Genomic DNA, 16,746 nt, shown 5'->3' with positions numbered 1-16,746 from the left:
ACCAAGACACAGAGAGACAAAGGAGAAGGCAGGGAACGAATGCAAATAGGACAGACAGCCAAATAGGACAGACAGACACACAGAAAAGTACACAGAATCCCGAGGAAGGACAGAGATGCAGAGACATCTTTCAGATACATGAAAGATGTAGAGAATGAGGAGGCAGAAGGCCAGAGAGAGGCAGAAAGTTGGTGGACACAGGATCAGAGGTGGAGCTCTGTGGGAAGGAGGGGTCCCAGCCTGGGCTTTCTCCTGGCATTCAGGCAATTGGAAGGTGGAAACAGGTTAAATGATGCGGCCTCCCCTACTGGGCCTGAGCTCCTCTGTTACCATGGAGACAGTCACCAGGGCACCCAACTCTCCCACCCCAGTGGGTCTCACCCCTTAGGCCTCAGAAGGCCCACACTGCCCCCCTGTGGCCAGATGTATGATGACATGGATTCACAGGCTATCTTGGAGACCCTTTCTGATAGAGACTGGGGAAACTGAGGCCCAGAGACATAGGAGGGACTGGCCTGAAGTCCCACAGGGAATCGAGAAAGGGCCAGGGTGGAACTCAGTACTTCTGTCCCTTGCAAGCATCAGGTTTTCTTCAGGGAGGCCAACCCTGGTGGAAAATAAACACACACAAGGAACTGTGGTTAGAAAGAAACTGGTTGATGGGATCAGAAGAAGCCAGGTATCAGGGATGGAAAAGTACCAGGTAGTGGGCCCAGAGACACCAGACTGGAAGCCTAATAGAAGGGAAGGGGCATCCCCTCTGGAGCCACATTCTTCTTTCAACATCTATTTCTTTCATATATATGTATCATCCATGCGTTTATTCTATTGTACATTTATTTGCATTAGAATCAATCAGCTTTGAGTACCTAAATAGTACACTTGTTTTTGTCATTGCTGTTCAGTTGCTAAGTCGTGTCCGGCTCTTTGAAACCCCATGGACTGTAGCCTGCCAGGCTCCTCTGTCCATGGGGTTTTCCAGGCAAGAATACTGGAGTGGGTTGCCATTTCCTTCTCCAGGGGATCTGCCCAACTCAGGGACTGAACCCATGTCTCTTAGGTCTCCTGCATCTGCAGGCAGGCTTTTTACTAGCACCACCTGTGAAGGGATTCTCTGACCCCAGTCTGATGTAGGGACATTGCTGGAGACAAAGAAATGCTCATGACAGCTTGGGCCCTGTTCTCACAGAGCTCACTGTCCAGTGGGGGACACCGACCTGTCACAAGAGAATGATGAGCCAGAGTGCGCAGGCCTGGGTTGGGGGAGCCCAGACCAGGTGTCTGACCCAGCTTGAAGGTCAAGGAGGGCTTCCTGGAGGAGGAGGCGTCTGATCTGAGTTTTCAGATAGGAATAGGAGTTGGCCAGGAAGAGAGTGCCAGGTGGAGGGAAGTGATGTGTATGGAAATGTTGGAGATTATGGCACATTTGGGGACGGTGATTGGTTTCAGGCATGAAGAAGAGAACTGGGATGAGGTTGGAGGTAGCAGGGTCCAGACCCCAAAGGCCTTAGAGGCCACAGGAGGGGGCTGGGGTGTCATTTTAGATGCAGTGGGGAGCCATGGAATGTTTTAAATGAGGGAAGCTTCTGGAGAGAGAGGGCCTATAGAAGGAAGTGGGAGAGGGTGGGAGGGGTTATGAGCTGAGGCTGTCAAAACTGGCAGGAGAGACTTCCCTGGCGGTCCAGTGGTTAAGACTCCAGGCTCCCAATGCAGGGGGCACGGGTTCCATCCCTGGTTGGGGAACTAAGATCCCATATGCAGCACGATCAAATAAATAAGTAAATAAAAAACTGGCAGGAGGTGGGTCAGGCAAGGTTTCAGAGGATGTGGCAAACAGTTTGAGCTTCAAGAACAGTGGGAAGCCAGAACAATGTCTGTAGGGACGTAGTGAACCTAAGAAGGTTCATAAAACTGAAACTGTGGACATGAGATGGTGGTCATGGAGGCCACAGGTCTATAGAAAGCAGGTGATTAGAGGAAATAGTGATAATAATGACAGTAACAATAATCACTATGATGATGATAATGGTGAAGATGTGTTGAGTGCCAGGCAGCTTTGAAGTCCATTTCCTGTGGGAAGTCATTTAATGAGTGTCCCCAGAGTATCCGGGTTGGGGATTGAGCCTTCTGTGCTTTGTTCTGCAAATGGCTTTTGGTTCCCCATGTGAACACAAAGCATTCTGGTTCTCGCTTCCTTAGGGGATGAATCGTGTCCCACCTTGCGTAGAGGAGCTTTTGTATTTCCTTTACCTCCCATTCTCGGTGGAATGTTCTTTGCAGGCTGGACTTGGTTTTGAGCATCTCTGAATCCCTCCAGGCACTGGAAAAGGCCTTCAACAGCAATGGCCAGAACAATAGCAATCGCAGTGGAGGTGTGCCAGGTCCCAGGGAGACCACATCACAGGGCCTGACTCATGCAATCATCACAGCCTTCTCGAGGCAGGTCCAATTATTGCTTCCATTTCTCAAATAGCTATCTGGAGGCTCAGGGAGGTTAAGACACTGATTCAAGATCACACAGCAGATCCAGCATTTGATACGAAAACGTCAGATCCAGAACCACAGCATACTCATAAAGCTCCCTCTAGATGAGAGGTGCTGGAGAAGTAAGCAGAGGCCAGAGCCTGTGGGTCCTGGAGGTGTGGGACTGTGGGCCTGGGTCTGAGAGCAATGGAGAGCTAAGGCAGGATTTGGAACAGGGAAGAGGGAAGCCCCAAGAGATGCAGTGATAGCAGCCCCCTCCTTCCTAAAAGTGTGTCCTTCCTGCTCCAGCCTGAGCCATGTGGTCAGTTAGGGATTCATTCAGTGACAGACAACAGAAAAGCTGACCATAAGTGGCTTAAGCACACTAGTTTATCTCTTACATGGAACAAAAAAAAAAAATCTGTAGGAGGCAATAAAAAGTTAGCAGCAGCCTAGCAATGTTCATTAAAGGCCCAGGCTCCTTCTTTATTTCTCTTTCCCATTCTCAGCTGTTGCCCTCATGATCACAAGATGGCTGCTGTACCTCCAGGTCACAAGTCCATATTCCAGGCAGGGAAAGAAAAAAAAAGAAAAAGCAAGGAAGCAGAAAGGAGCAGAGTGCCTGTTGCATTTGCGTTTGCAGTTTTAATTCCCAATTCCATTTTACTTATTTTAAGCCAAGTGGGTATGTGAGCTGGAAAAGTAGGAAAGGGATGTATGAGGCAAATGCACCAGGCTCTCTCTGTCTTCATGGCCACCAGCTGTCCTCTGCTCCTTGACAGTCCAAGGAGCCAGTGGGTGAGACCATGGCAAGTGGCTTCATCATTTGGTGGCTGGTCTTTTATTCCCTTGCTCTGAGCTGCTGGTCAGGGGTTGCAGTGTTTCTTATCAGTACCCCTCCAGATGTAATTCTTGGCACACTCAAGCGTGTTCATTGCTTCTCATTCATTGCTTTCTGCTTATCTGTTTCGGGTGAGGGTAGGAAAACATTTCATTTGCACTTTCCCATTACACAAATCACTGCAGGTCAAAAGTGGGTTAAATTTGGTCACCATAGGTGACACAGACAACTCTAAGGATGAGGCATCCTTTACAAAACTCAGAAAACACACCCATGATAACAGTACCCCTATCGGGAAAGCTAGAGCTTTCCAAAACCCTCTGTTTATGTCTCTTGGCCAGACTAGGTCACATGGCCCCTGCTGCAAGGGATTCTGGGAAGCAAGTGTTTAGCTGAGGACATGACTGCTGCTGGCTGCATGGAATTCTGGGAACGTGAATATTTATATCCAAGGACAGCACTGTTGATAGCCTCAAGGGATTCTGGGGCAGTGACTAATGTTAGCTGGGTACGGGGTTCTCTCTAGGTGCAGAGAATTCTGGGAAAGTGGACACCGTTAGCTGAGCATGTGGCTACCATCAGCTGCGATGAATCAGAGGAAGTGAACACTTCCAGGTGCAGACATGACTGCCAGTGACCATAAAAGCTTCTGGAAAAAGCCATATCTTTAGCTAGGGATCTGGCCACCCCTAGCAGAAGGGATCCTGGGAAACTGGATATTTTTAGCTGGACACGCGGCCTCCTCTAGCTTCAGATGATTCTGGGAAAGTGAATATTTTTACCTGGGCCCAGACAGTCTCCTAGCTGAAAGGGATTCTGGGAAAGTAATTCGTCTGGGAGTGAGACTGTCTGGAAGTCGAACAGAAGGGGGGCTCTGTAGGGGAGGAAGGAGGCACGGGCGTGTGCCCCAGCTGGGTTGTGTGCCCACAGGGGACGAGGAGGAGGAGGAGGACGGGTCCCGGGAGGAGCGGCTGCCATCGTGCTTTGACTACGTCATGCACTTCCTGACGGTGTTCTGGAAGGTTCTGTTTGCCTGCGTGCCCCCCACCGAGTACTGCCATGGCTGGGCCTGCTTCGGTGTCTGCATCCTGGTCATCGGGCTGCTCACCGCCCTCATCGGGGACCTCGCTTCCCACTTCGGCTGCACCGTTGGCCTCAAGGACTCTGTCAACGCTGTTGTCTTCGTGGCCCTGGGCACCTCCATCCCCGGTAACCTCTTGGGAGACCACTTGTTGGGGGAGGGTCTCAGAGAAGCTAGGCAGGTGGAGGAGTCTCGGAGAAAGGCCCTGCAGAAATAAGGTGGTAGAATCACACAGAACCGAGTCTGGTGGGTCCCTTAGAAATAGGAAGCTGGGTATAATGGAATCTAGGCAGGGGGAGCCCATGGATTCAGTTTGTTGTTGTTATTTAGGCACTAAGTTGAGTCTCACTTTTTGTGACCCCATGGACTGTAGCCCACCAGGCTCCTCTGTCTATGGGATTTCCCAGGCAAGAATACTGGAGTGGGTTGCCATTACCTTCTCCAAGGGATCATCCTGGCCCATTGAATCCACATCTCATGCACTGGCAGGTGGATTTTTTTTTTTTTTTTAACCCCTGAGCCATGTGACGTGAATTCTCCCTGAAAGCAACCAGGTAGATTGTCCCATAGAAGTAAGGTGATAGGAAATGGTAGAAACCAGATGATGGATTTTATCAGAAGAAAGTGGCAGGACACTGAAGAGACGGTGTTGGAAGGGGAGGGGCATAGCAAGAAGGTGGGGACTTCGTAGAAACCATGCAGTGAGTTCCACAGAAACAAGATATTAATATTCACCTCCCCTCCCCCTGCCAAGGAACCAGATGGGAGAGTCCATGGACCTCTGTTCCTGGGCATGATCTGAACCAGGCCACCAGGCTTTAACCCCACCAGTTAAAGCCATCAAAGCTTCAACTAAGATAAGGGGCAGAGCAGAAACCAGATATGGGAGGAAATGCCATAGAAAGAAGACTCAGAGATGGCAGCATATATTCTACTGAATCACCATGGCCAGGAATCTCTTCTTTTCCCCAAGTCTGAGGCAGGGTCCCTGAGAAACCAGGCGGCACAGACAGAAATTCTTACAGGAGAGAGAAGACTAAGCTCCGAGCCTGACACTTTTCTTTTCCTCCTCATCAAAGGCATTCACCAGCCAGGTGGTGGCGCTGTAGGCCCAGAAAGCAGGTGATGGGGCCTGCAGAAAGCCACCAAGGTGAACAGTTCTGAGGCCTGCCCTCCACTCTAGAGACCTACGAACTTAGCAAGATACCTAGAAATGGATGGAGGCCAGAGCAGCGAAGCTGTAGGCTCGACAGAAGCCAAGCAGGGCACTGATGGGCAAGAGGTGCCGGGTGGGGCCTGACATTTGTCCAGGCAGGGGGCAATGGGGTGACCGGGCCTGTGGAAACAGGCAGGAGGAGGTTCATGGGAAACAGGTAGTGATTCCCATAGAAAGCAGGCAGCGAGTCCCAGAGAAGGTAGGCAGCGGGCCCCATAGAATAGAGTGGTTTCCATAACAATATAGAAGTGTGTCCCACTCGAAGTAGACTGAGTTCTACAGAAGGCAGGCAACAAATCCCACAGAAAGCAGGCAGCAAATCCCACAGAAAGCAGGCAGCAAGCCCCATATAGAGCAAGCAGCAGAGCCCATAGAAATGGAGACTGTGGCCGGGAATAATAGAAAGTAGGCAGGGGACCCCACTGATTCAATGTGTCAACGGAATCCTCGCCCCAAGGCAAATAGTGAGATGTCCCATAGAGGTGGTGGGAAATGGTAAAAACCAGACGATAGATTCCATACAAAGAATGTGGCTGGCCATTGAAGAGACAGGTGATGGGAGAGGGTTTCATAGACTAAGGTGAGGACTTGACAGAAATCACACAGCAGGTCCCATAGAAGCGCTGAGTTCCAGACAGTGGGTAGTGGATCCAGACATTGCATGCAGACCAGTCCCTTAGAAAGCAGGCAGTGGGTCCCCTAGAGACAGGTGATGAGTTCCAGAGAGCAGGTAGTGTATTCCATCAGATGTAGACACCTGCCATAACAAAGCAGGCAGCCGGGCCTGTGGCCAGCAGGCACAGGTCTAGCAACTGACTGGCTTTTCCTGGTGGCTCAGATGGTAAACAATCTGCCCTCAGTGCGGGAGACCCACGTTCAATCCCTGGGTGGAGAAGATCCCCTGGAGAAGGAAATGGCAATCTACTCCAGTTTTCTTACCTGGAGAATCCCACGGGCAAGAGGAGCCTGGCGGGCTACAGTCCATGGAGGTTGCAAAGAGGCAGTCCCACACGACTGAGTGACTAACACTTTCGCTTTGCCTCCTGGGTGGGATCAAGGGCCCAGACCTCCAGAAGGGGAAATCGTCTGGTTTCTACCGTTTCCCACCGCGTTAGTTCTATGGGACATCCCATTGGTGGCTTTGGGGGCAAGGATTCATACACACTGAATCCATGGGGCGCTCTGCTGGAGCTCTGATCACGCTGGATCCTCGGGGTCAGCAGGGTGCTGGTGGGCCTATCTGGGAACCAGGTGACTGACCAGTGCTTGCGATGGGGGGAGGGTGTTCCCCGCTGAGCCCCCTCTGACCCTCGGTGTCCTCGCCCCGCAGACACGTTCGCCAGCAAGGTGGCGGCGCTGCAGGACCAGTGCGCCGACGCGTCCATCGGCAACGTGACGGGCTCCAACGCAGTGAACGTGTTCCTGGGCCTGGGCGTGGCCTGGTCGGTGGCCGCAGTGTACTGGGCGGTGCAGGGCCGCCCCTTCGAGGTGCGCACTGGCACGCTGGCCTTCTCCGTCACGCTCTTCACCGTCTTCGCCTTCGTGGGCATCGCCGTGCTGCTCTACCGCCGCCGGCCGCACATCGGCGGCGAGCTGGGCGGCCCGCGGGGCCCCAAGCTCGCCACCACCGCGCTCTTCCTGGGCCTCTGGTTCCTCTACATCCTCTTCGCCAGCCTCGAGGCTTACTGCCACATCCGGGGCTTCTAGGGGCCTCCGCAGGGACTCGGCCTCCAGCCTCGAGACCGCTGCTTCCGTGCTGGGCTGCATCTCCCTGGTCCTCCGGAGACGCAACCTCCTCTCCGGGGACTCGGCCCCCCGTCCCCCAGGGACGCGATCGCCGCCCCCTGCCCGCCACCGCCCGCACCCCCTCCTCCGTCCCCACTAACAGCCTTCACTCTTCCCCTGCGGAGCCTCCCCAGGTCCTCCTGCAAAGAACAGCTCCTCCAGTTACCTGCAGCTCCTGCCCATCCCTGTTAGTTACTGGCTATGTTCCTGGAGGCCCCTCCCCTGAGAACCCTACCCCATCTGTGACCCTCTCCATCTCTCCCTTGAGACTGCCAGCCTTGCTCTATCCCATAAGTCCCCGGGCCTCAAGAGGAACACCCCCACCTCCTTCCAGGAACCTGTGCCCCAGGACCTCAGAACTTAGCCCTCCCTGAGGGGCCCTTGACGGAGGCCTATCCATCCTAGGATGTCACTGATCTCAGGCCTTCCCCCAACCCTCAGGGAGCTTCGTCGGCCTGGGGGTAGGGGGACAGGTGGGTGCGTGCATGGGGGAGGGGACACACCTCCCTCCTCCCCCACCTCCGATTTCTCCACTCAGGCCCTTGGGAGGACGCTAATTCTCTAATTCTCGAGGCTTGGAGAAGGGAGGGAAGGGGAGACGTTTGGGGTTTCAGAGCTGGAGGAGGCGCACTTTGGACCTGTCACTTCTCACATTCCAGAGCCCCCACTTGCCTCCACTACCTCTAAGAGCCCAGCCATGCCTTGGAGGGGAGGGGGCCTGTGTGTGTATATAGTGTGTTTGGGGGAGGGGGGATGCGGGAGGGTGCATGACTTGGGGAAAGGGGGCGATGACAGACTTTTCTTTTGAGAGGGCAGCAGACACCCCCAGCCGTGAGAAGCGGCTTTGGGGAGGAGGCCGGGGATCCACGGGAGTATAGCCAATCTCCCCCGACAATCTAGAAGGCTCAATTTGCCCTCAGTGCCAGCCAATTCGGGCAGGACCCTCGAAGAGGAGACCGAGGGTCCCAGAGGACCAATGCTACAAGCCAGCAAATGCTGCCACATCTCTGCCTGATGGGGAGCAGGGGTGGGTGGGAGGGTGGGGGTGGTCGGGGGGTCTGGGCGGGCGTTTTTAACTTTGGAGGCCACCTATCTGTTGGCTGGCCATGTACATATTCTTACGGTTGATGCTTCCTGCCCAAAGGACATACTTGGGGTGTGAGGAGTGCTGTCTACTTCTTGGGACCCTGAGGATGACCCTGCAACCCCCATAACACCCTGCTTCCCACCGGTTTTTAGCGTCCTATCCTCCTGTTGTGCATCACCCCCAACATTCCAGACCTGTTGCCTACTCCCTTCTCTACACGCAGCTCATCAGCACTAGTCGCTGTCTCTGTGATTTCTGTAAAAGTTGCCATAAAACTGAAATTTTGCCTGGAAAAACGGCCTCCCTGTGGGAGGTTGGAATTCACGACGAGAGAGCTAATGAAGTCTTTAAGATTTGGGCAACTGGAAAATACACGAAGTAACCTGGGTTTTTCCATGTTCCCAGCATCCTCTGCAGGACACGCCCGCTTGCACCAGCCACTCTGAAGGTCCGCCCAGAGCTTCCCTTCTCCACGCCCCCACATATTACCCGGGAGCTTCACTAGCCACGCCCCCATCCGTCACCCAAGAGCTTCCCTGGCCACGCCCCCACCCATCACTCAAGCGCTTCCCTGGCCACGGCCCCACGCCACCCAGAAACTTTCCATAGCCATGCCCCCATTCCCTCCGCCACAAACTTCTATGTCATCGGGTATCCTGGGAACACAAAAGAGGATCCTGCGTTGCCTGAGGAAGAGAGCTGGGGTTGATGGGTTTCCTAAAGAAATCAGGTAACTTTCTCAGAGAATTTGTGTGTGTGTGTGTGTGTGTGTGTGTGTGTGTCCTGATAAAGGGCACGGCCTGTTTAAAAGTGTCCAGCCTTGTGAGTTAATGACTGGTTGTCTTGCAAGTGGTTGAATCCTCCAGGCAAGAATGGAGTGTCGACACGTGGGGAGTGGATCTGGGAGGGAGGGACTGGACAGTGTGAAGAATTTCCAGCCGGGAGAGTGAGGGCTTGGAGAGCCAAGTGGGGATGAGTACAAAGGACAGGCTTAGAGGATTCAGGTGAGTTCATGCCGAACGTGAGATGCCTGTGAGACATCTAGAGGGTGAAGAGACATCGGTGGGGACACCTTGAGCTCAGCCCAGGGAGCTGCACTTGAGAGAGATTCAGGATTTGTTGGCAAGGAGGTGTCACCAAGCCCCCAGAGGGGGTGGGGCTGCCCTGGGGTCTGGGTAGCAGAAGAAAGCAGTGGCCTTGAGGACCCCTCACATCTAAGGGCCACGTGGAAGGTGGGAGACCTGTCGAGGAGAAGAAGCCAGAGAAGTTGATGGGAAGCCAAGTTCCTGGGTGGCGTGGGGCCGTGGCCAGGGAAGCGCTTGGGTGATGCCAAGAGAAGTTTCTAGAATGAGGGCATGGTCAGCAGGACCCAAGGCTGTGAAGAAGTGGAGGAAGATGAGAGCTTAGAGGCTCCCCTTGGGTTTAGATCTTGATGTAAGCAGTTGAGGGGAGAATGTGGGAGCAGAAGTCAGACTGAAGTAGAGTGAGGAGTGGGTAGAAGGTGGGGAAGCTGACTCCGAGCATGTAGATCAGAGCTGGGAGAATCTTGAGAGAGAGTTTCTAGAGGGAGTTATGGGCCTGAGAGGGCTTTTCCTGCAAGGTGGGAAGAGGAGTGGGGCAAGAGGGCACTGAAGGCAAGGGGTCTGAAGCTGGTGAGAACAGTGCCAACAGTGGCGGGCACTAAGGAGGGCCATGATGCTGGCACTGTGCTGGGCTCAGCCTTACGTGGTCTGCCACCAGTCCTGAGTCAATTCCTTCTACTGAGGCAACTGAGGCTGAGAGAGAGGAAGCAACTTGCCCACAGTCCCACAGCGAGGAAGGGCAGAGATGACGTCCAGGGTGCAGAGCGGGAGCAGGACACCTCTAATTCTACCAGACGTGAACCAGGACAGCGGGGACAGAGGCAGGGAAAGGAAAAGGAGTGAGGTCTCTGTTTCAAACAGGGGCGTTTCCGGGGCTTGGGATGTGGACACAAAAGAGCATTACAGATGCCAGTTCACCCCACCAGCAATGCCATGTTCCTCGCCTGGATACAAGGGGTTCCCAGGGGCAGCTTGGGAGCGGTTTGAATTCTTTGTCATAGGAAATGACAGAGCATAATGCTTCACTGTCTCAGTTCCTTCATCTGGAAAATGGGCATAATAGAATAATAAGATGGGGCTTCCCTGGTGGCTCAGATGGTAAAGAATCTGCACGCAATGGGGCAGACTTGGATTCAGTCCCTGGGTCAGGACGATCTCCTGAAGAAGGGAATGGCTACCCACTCTGGTATTCTCGCCTGGGAAATCCCATGGACAGAGGAGCCTGGTGGGCTACAGTCCATGGGGTCACAGAGTTGGAGATGACTGAGCGACTTTAACAGTTTCACTTTCAATAATAATAGGAACTAACAGTGCCTAATAATAATAAGAACTAATAATAAGAAGGCCCTGTTTCACAGGATTATTGTATTGTATTTAATTGTATGATTATTGTATTAAATATACATATATATATATTTAGACTAATACCTAACAACAGTAAGAGCTTAGGCAAGAAGGTAAGGGGGCTACAGAAGATGAGATGGTTGGATGGCATCACTGACTCAATGGACATTCAGTCTGAGCAAACTCTGGGAGATAGTAAAGGACAGGGAAGCCTGGTGTGCTGCAGTTCATGGGGTCCCAGAGACTCGGATACGACTTGGTGAGTGAACAACAAAGCAAGAGCTTAGGAGGTGGGAATAGTTATACTTTCCAGTTTATTTGCTCATTTACACACATACACCCCATCCAGGAACAACTAGCCTCAAAAGGACAGAGAAATGCAAGACTTCCATGACCTGCTTTGTCACCTGAGTCCCAGTTGTTCAATCATCAAGCCCAGGGGACAAGAAATAGACAGGGGGAGTATGCCTTCCTCTCCCTGCAGACCCTGGGATTCTTTCATCCTCTTGTCCATTGGGTGCCTGCCTGTGTCTGGCACCGTACATGGGACACTGCAGGGACCAAAATGTCGCTGGGCCCTGTTCTTCCCAGGCTGACAGTGTGGTGGAGGGGACAGATGCCCAACAGGGTGCCAGAGGGACTTGCCAGGGTGCCACAAGAGGGCAAGGACTCTGTAGTAAGACACCGCAGGACGCCCATGTCACCGAACTGGGTGACTTAGGCAAGGGTTAAAAAGGAGATATTAACAAGGCTGTGCACAGTATAGGGAAACAGACAAGGGATGGTGGGCAGTCTGGGGCTAGAAGATAAGATGTTCCCACTCCTATCCTGCCGGGCTGGTTTCTGGAATCTGGAGAGGTGCTCTATGTAAGCCCTCTTAAGTGTAAAATGTTAGTCGCTCAGTCGTGTCCAACTCTGCGACCCCATGGACTGTAGCCCGCCATGTTCCTCTGTCCATGGAATCCTCCAGGCAAGAATACTGGAATGGGTTCCCATTTCCTTCTCCAGGGGATCTTTCCAACCCAGGGATCAAACCTAGGTCTCCCGCATTTGCAGGCAGATTCTTTACCCTTTGAGCCACCAGGGGAGCCCTGTAAGAGCTCCCTTATTCATATTTTTATTAATAGCAATTAGGTATGAGTTTAGATGTGACTAGCAGGGATCCAAAATAGTAGTGGTTTAAGTAAAATTAGAATTTACTTCTCTCTTGTATAACAGTTACAGCTGGGTCTGCAGCTCTATTTCAGGAAAGTGAACGTGTTAGTTGGTCAGTCCTGTCCAACTCTTTGCAACCCCAGGGACTGGAGCTGTTCTGTCCATGGGATTTCCCAGGCAAGAATACTGGAGTGGGTTGCCATTCCCTTTTTCAGGGGATCTTCCTGACCCAGGGATCGAACCCAGGTCTCCTGCACTGCAGGCGGAGTCTTTCCTGTCTGAGCTGCCAGGGAAGCAGCAAAGCAGCTGCTCTACTAGTCACTCTGACAGAGCTGGTCTATGACCCTCAGCTATGTGGTCCAAGATGGCGCACCTCCGTGACGTCATCGTGCCGCCGGAAGGAGGGAGAGGGGAGGAGAGGTCCCGGATCCACCATCCTCTGCAAGGCTTTGACCCAGGAGTTCCACGTATTGCTTCCTTCGACATCTTAGTGTCCAGGGCTGAACCATCTGGCTTCACTGAGCTGGAAGAGGAGCTAGGGAAAATATCGTTTTAGTTCTGAGTCATCTTGCTAAAAGTCATAGAGGATTTTGAAAGAAAGATGAGAGATTGGATGTTGAGGAGCAATGGACAGTCTCTTCTGCAGAAAGCTTTGCAGAAACTCATAGAGTTGATGCTCTGAAAAGCAATCAGATTCTAGGTATGAAATCACCACTGAAATCAATGCCAAAGAGCCCCAGATTCTTTGTATCGCCCGCTCTTTAAACCTTCTCATTTTGTATTGGGGTATGGCCGATTAACAATGCTGTGATAGTTTCAGGTGAACAGCGAAGGAACTCAGCCATACATATACATGTATCCATTCTCCCCCAAACTCCCCTCCCATCCAGGCTGCCACACAACACTGAGCTGAGTTCCACATGCTATACAGTAGGTCCTTGTTGGTTATGTATTGTAAATATAGCCATGTGTACATGCCCATCCCAAACTCTCTAACTATCCTTTCCCCGATCCTTCCCCCACTCTGGCACCCATCAGCTTGTTGTCTAAGTCTGTGCATCACCTGTTCCGAGATTAAGGTCTTCATCTGGATCCAGTCCTGATCCTCTAACGTTCCCAGACTCTGAAATGCGCATTTCCTCTGCTTCATCTGTCTTAACAGTTCCCTGAGTCCTTAATCTATTTCATCCAAATAAATCTTCAGCCTAAAACCTCCCCTTAATCCCTCAATTTCCTCACCCACCTTTCTGTGACAGTCCAAGCATCTCATCCTGGGTACGTGTTGTTACCTAACAACCACCCCAAACTTAGCGACTTAAAAATGACAAGTTGTTATCTCTTGTGGTCTTGTGGTTGGCCCCAGTTCACTTAGCCTCTCTGGGTGGACTTGGGTTCTCTCACAATTGTGATCAGCTGTCAGATGAGACTACAGTTATGAAGGCAACCCACTAACTCCTAAGATAACTTCCTCGTGTGGCTGACAGTTGATGCTGACTGTCAGCTGAAAGCTGAGCTGGGGCTGTTGACCGGAGCCGGTGTCTTTCTTGACAATTTCTGTTTCCCTTTCTTTTGTATCTTGTCTGTGCACTGCTGTCTCCCTCCCCACCATGCTGTCTGTTTCTTTCCAGAGGTCTCTGTCTCTCTTTGATGCTGTCTCCTCCATTTCCTTAATTTCCCCTCTGTGTATCTCTGCTTTGCTTTCTCGATTGTGTCTTCATGCCTTCCCTCTTTCTCTCTCTCTTTCCAAGTGTCAGTCTCCCCCCGCCCCCCACCTCCCCCGTGTCTGTGTCTCTCTGTGTGTAACAGTTATCTATGACTGAGCAGCAAACCATTCTGAAACTTGGTGGCTTAAAACAATGATCCTCACAATTCTGTGTGTTGCTGCTGGTGGTGGCTGAGGTCACCGTGTGGCTGCATTCATCTTGGAGCTTGGCTGGGGTTCAAACGTGCAAGGTGCCTTCATCTGTGGCTGGCAGTGGGTACTGTCCGTGGGCTGGGCCACTTCAGCTCTCCCTGGAGCCGCCTTGGCTAAGTGAACTCTTTAGGGCATCGTATCTGGATTCCAAGAGAGCTGCTTTGAAAGCTGTAAGCCCATGTCTGCCATATCCCCTGGGTCAAAGCAAGTCACAGGATTCAAGGGGCGGGGTAATAGACACCACCTCTCAGTGGGTGGAGAGAGTGCTTGGAAGAAGGGGAGGAGTTATTGGAGACCATCCGTGGTAGGCTGAATGATAGACACCCCCCCCCCCCCCCACTGCAAGAAGATATCCACGTCCTGATTTCTGGAGACTGTGAAATGTGTTCACTCATGTGACAAAACAGGATTTTTCAGGTGTGATTCGTTAAGGATCTTGAGATGGGAAGATGATCCGGGATCAGCCTGGATCAGCGTGGATCCTCAGAAGGGGGAGACAGACAGGAGACAGTGCCACGCACAGAGGAGGAGGCTGTGTGGAGATGGGGCAGAAATTTGAAGATGCTGGCCTTGAAGATTGAAGCAATGTGGCCACAAGCGAGGGAATGCTGCAGCCCCCAGAAGCTGGAAGAGGCAAGGAACTGATTGTCCCCTGGAACCTCCAGAGGGGTTGTAGCCCTGCTTGATTTTGGCCCATGGGGACTGATTTTGGACTTTCAGCTTCTGGAACTGTGAGAGAATACAGCTGTGCTGTTATAAGCCATTGACGTTGGGCTGGTTTGTTACAGCAGCAGTTACGCCGTGTCTGGAGTTAATTCACCACTGCCACTTGTCTGTGAGCTTCTATAGATCTCTATATCTTGAGCTCTTTTTATAAAAATTATGAGGAAATACACATCACGCGCTTATAATTGAGGCTTCCCTGGTAGCTCAGGTGGTAAAGAATCTGCCAGCAATGCAGGAGACCTGGGTTGGGAAGATCCTCTGGAGGAGGAAATGGCAACCCACTCCAGTATTCTTGCCTGGAGAATCCCACAGACAGAGGAGCCTGGTGGGCTCTCATCCATGGGTTTACAAACAGCTGGAACACGACTCAGTGACTAAATGACAAGAACACTTCACATAAAATGTACTGTTCTAGCCGTTTTGAAGGGCACGTTGTGGAGCCGCCATCACTGTCTAGTTCCAGATCTTTCTCATCACACCCCACCCTCGAGCAAACCCCCATACCCAGCCACTCCCGATTCGCCCCTCCACCCCTGCCCAGGCAGCCACTAATCTTCCTCCTGTCTCTATGGATTTGCCTATTCTGGATATTTCATGTAAATGGCATCCTGCGATATGTGGGGTTTTGTTTCAATGTTTGAATTTTCTTCGTGTATGCATCTTTGCCTGTGCTGGGTCTTCGTTGCTGCAAGCGGCGGCTACGCTCTAGCTGGGGTGCACAGTCTTCTCACGGCGGTGACTTCTCCTGTCGCAGGACACAGGCTTCAGTAGTTGTGGCACCTGGGCTTACTTGCTCCACGGCTCGTGGGTTCTTCCCGCACCGGGGATCGAACCTGCGTCCCCTGCATTAGCAGGCGGACTCTCAGCCACTGAACCACCAGGGAAGTCCAATAGGTGGTCTTTTGCGACTGACTTCTTTCACTCAGCATGAGTAACGTTTTCGAGGTCCATCCACGTGGTAGCATGAGAAACTGAACCGACAGGATGCATGGGTAAATAGGTAATAAAAGATTTATTTTAAATCATTGGCTAATGTGATTGTAAAGGCTGAAAAGTCCAAAATCAGTGGAACTCGGGGAAGCACTGAGGTTGCAGCTCAAATCTGAAGACGGTCTGGAAGCAGAATTCCCCTTTGCTTGGGGAACCTCAGTCTGTTTTTCTTTAAGGCATTCAACGGATTGGGTGAGGCCCACCCACATTATGGAGGGTAATCTCCCAACTCTGGGCAGGATAGCTTAGTCGAATGAGCATATACAATTAACCATCATAGCCAAGGGTGGGGATTCCCTTCTCCTTTTACCCCCTTTCTGCTCATCCACCATGTCCCTGGCTGGCCGCTGTCCCAGGCTTGTTTGTAAGGTGATCCCAGGAAATACTGGAGGAGAGACAGGGAAGGAAGGCATTAAAGGGTGTGTTGATGAACGGGTCACCTACTTCCTATGGGCAGTGAGATCCACTGGGGATTCTAGAACCCTCTTTGGGAGCCCAACCTGGAGTAAAGAAGTTGGGGTCTTTATTAACTCCCGGCTGATGAAAGGGAGGGCTGCTTCATTCAGTGGGGAGTCACAGGTGCCAGCGTTGGGGGCTGCTGTTGGGTCAGAGGGGTGTGAATGGGGCTTCCCTCTTCCCCCAGGAAAATGCATGTTAGTTGCTCAGTTGTGTCCGACTCTGTGATCCTATGGACTGTCGCCGGCCAGGTTCCTCTATCCATGGGAGTCTCCAGGCAGGAAAACTGGAGTGGGTTGCCATTCCCTTCTCCAGGGGATCTTCCCAACCCAGAGATCGAACCCGTGTCTCCCGTGCTGCAGGCAGATATTTTACCATCTGAGCCACCATGGAAGTTCCTTAGGCACCAAGGAATGAGGGGGGCACAATTGTGCCCAGGTCTCCTCCCTCCCCTGGCCCCACACCCCAGCTCCCTTCTCAGCACTCGGCTTCTGCAATCCCAGCAACAGGGATGGGCTTGCTCCCAGCATCTCCTCTGTGTCCTCCCATCCCCCTGAGGACTGAAGTCAGACTCTCAGGAGGACTTCCAGACAACTCAAGACTAG

The 16,746-nt window shown here is 52.3% G+C and overlaps 1 protein-coding gene across 2 annotated transcripts in view; it reads left to right on the top strand.

Annotated features, from left to right (window-relative positions):
- Positions 1 to 8,769, top strand: part of SLC8A2 (solute carrier family 8 member A2) — a 29,814-nt gene extending 21,045 nt beyond the window's left edge. The window contains exons 8-10 of one of the 2 annotated variants that reach the window (XM_069551084.1): positions 1,965 to 1,967; positions 4,235 to 4,513; positions 6,932 to 7,308. In XM_069551084.1, coding sequence (XP_069407185.1) covers positions 1,965 to 1,967; positions 4,235 to 4,513; positions 6,932 to 7,308 — 659 coding nt within the window. Of the gene's footprint in view, positions 1 to 1,964; positions 1,968 to 4,234; positions 4,514 to 6,931 lie in introns of both variants that reach the window. The other variant, XM_069551083.1, reaches the window with a different exon arrangement.
- The last annotated feature ends 7,977 nt before the right edge of the window (positions 8,770 to 16,746 follow it).

Source organism: Ovis canadensis, chromosome 14 (genome assembly GCF_042477335.2).
Source record: "Ovis canadensis isolate MfBH-ARS-UI-01 breed Bighorn chromosome 14, ARS-UI_OviCan_v2, whole genome shotgun sequence".
In the NCBI taxonomy this organism is placed as follows: domain Eukaryota; kingdom Metazoa; phylum Chordata; class Mammalia; order Artiodactyla; family Bovidae; genus Ovis; species Ovis canadensis.
Note: the sequence above shows the minus strand (reverse complement) of the source record. Positions and strands in the feature narration are given on the sequence as shown.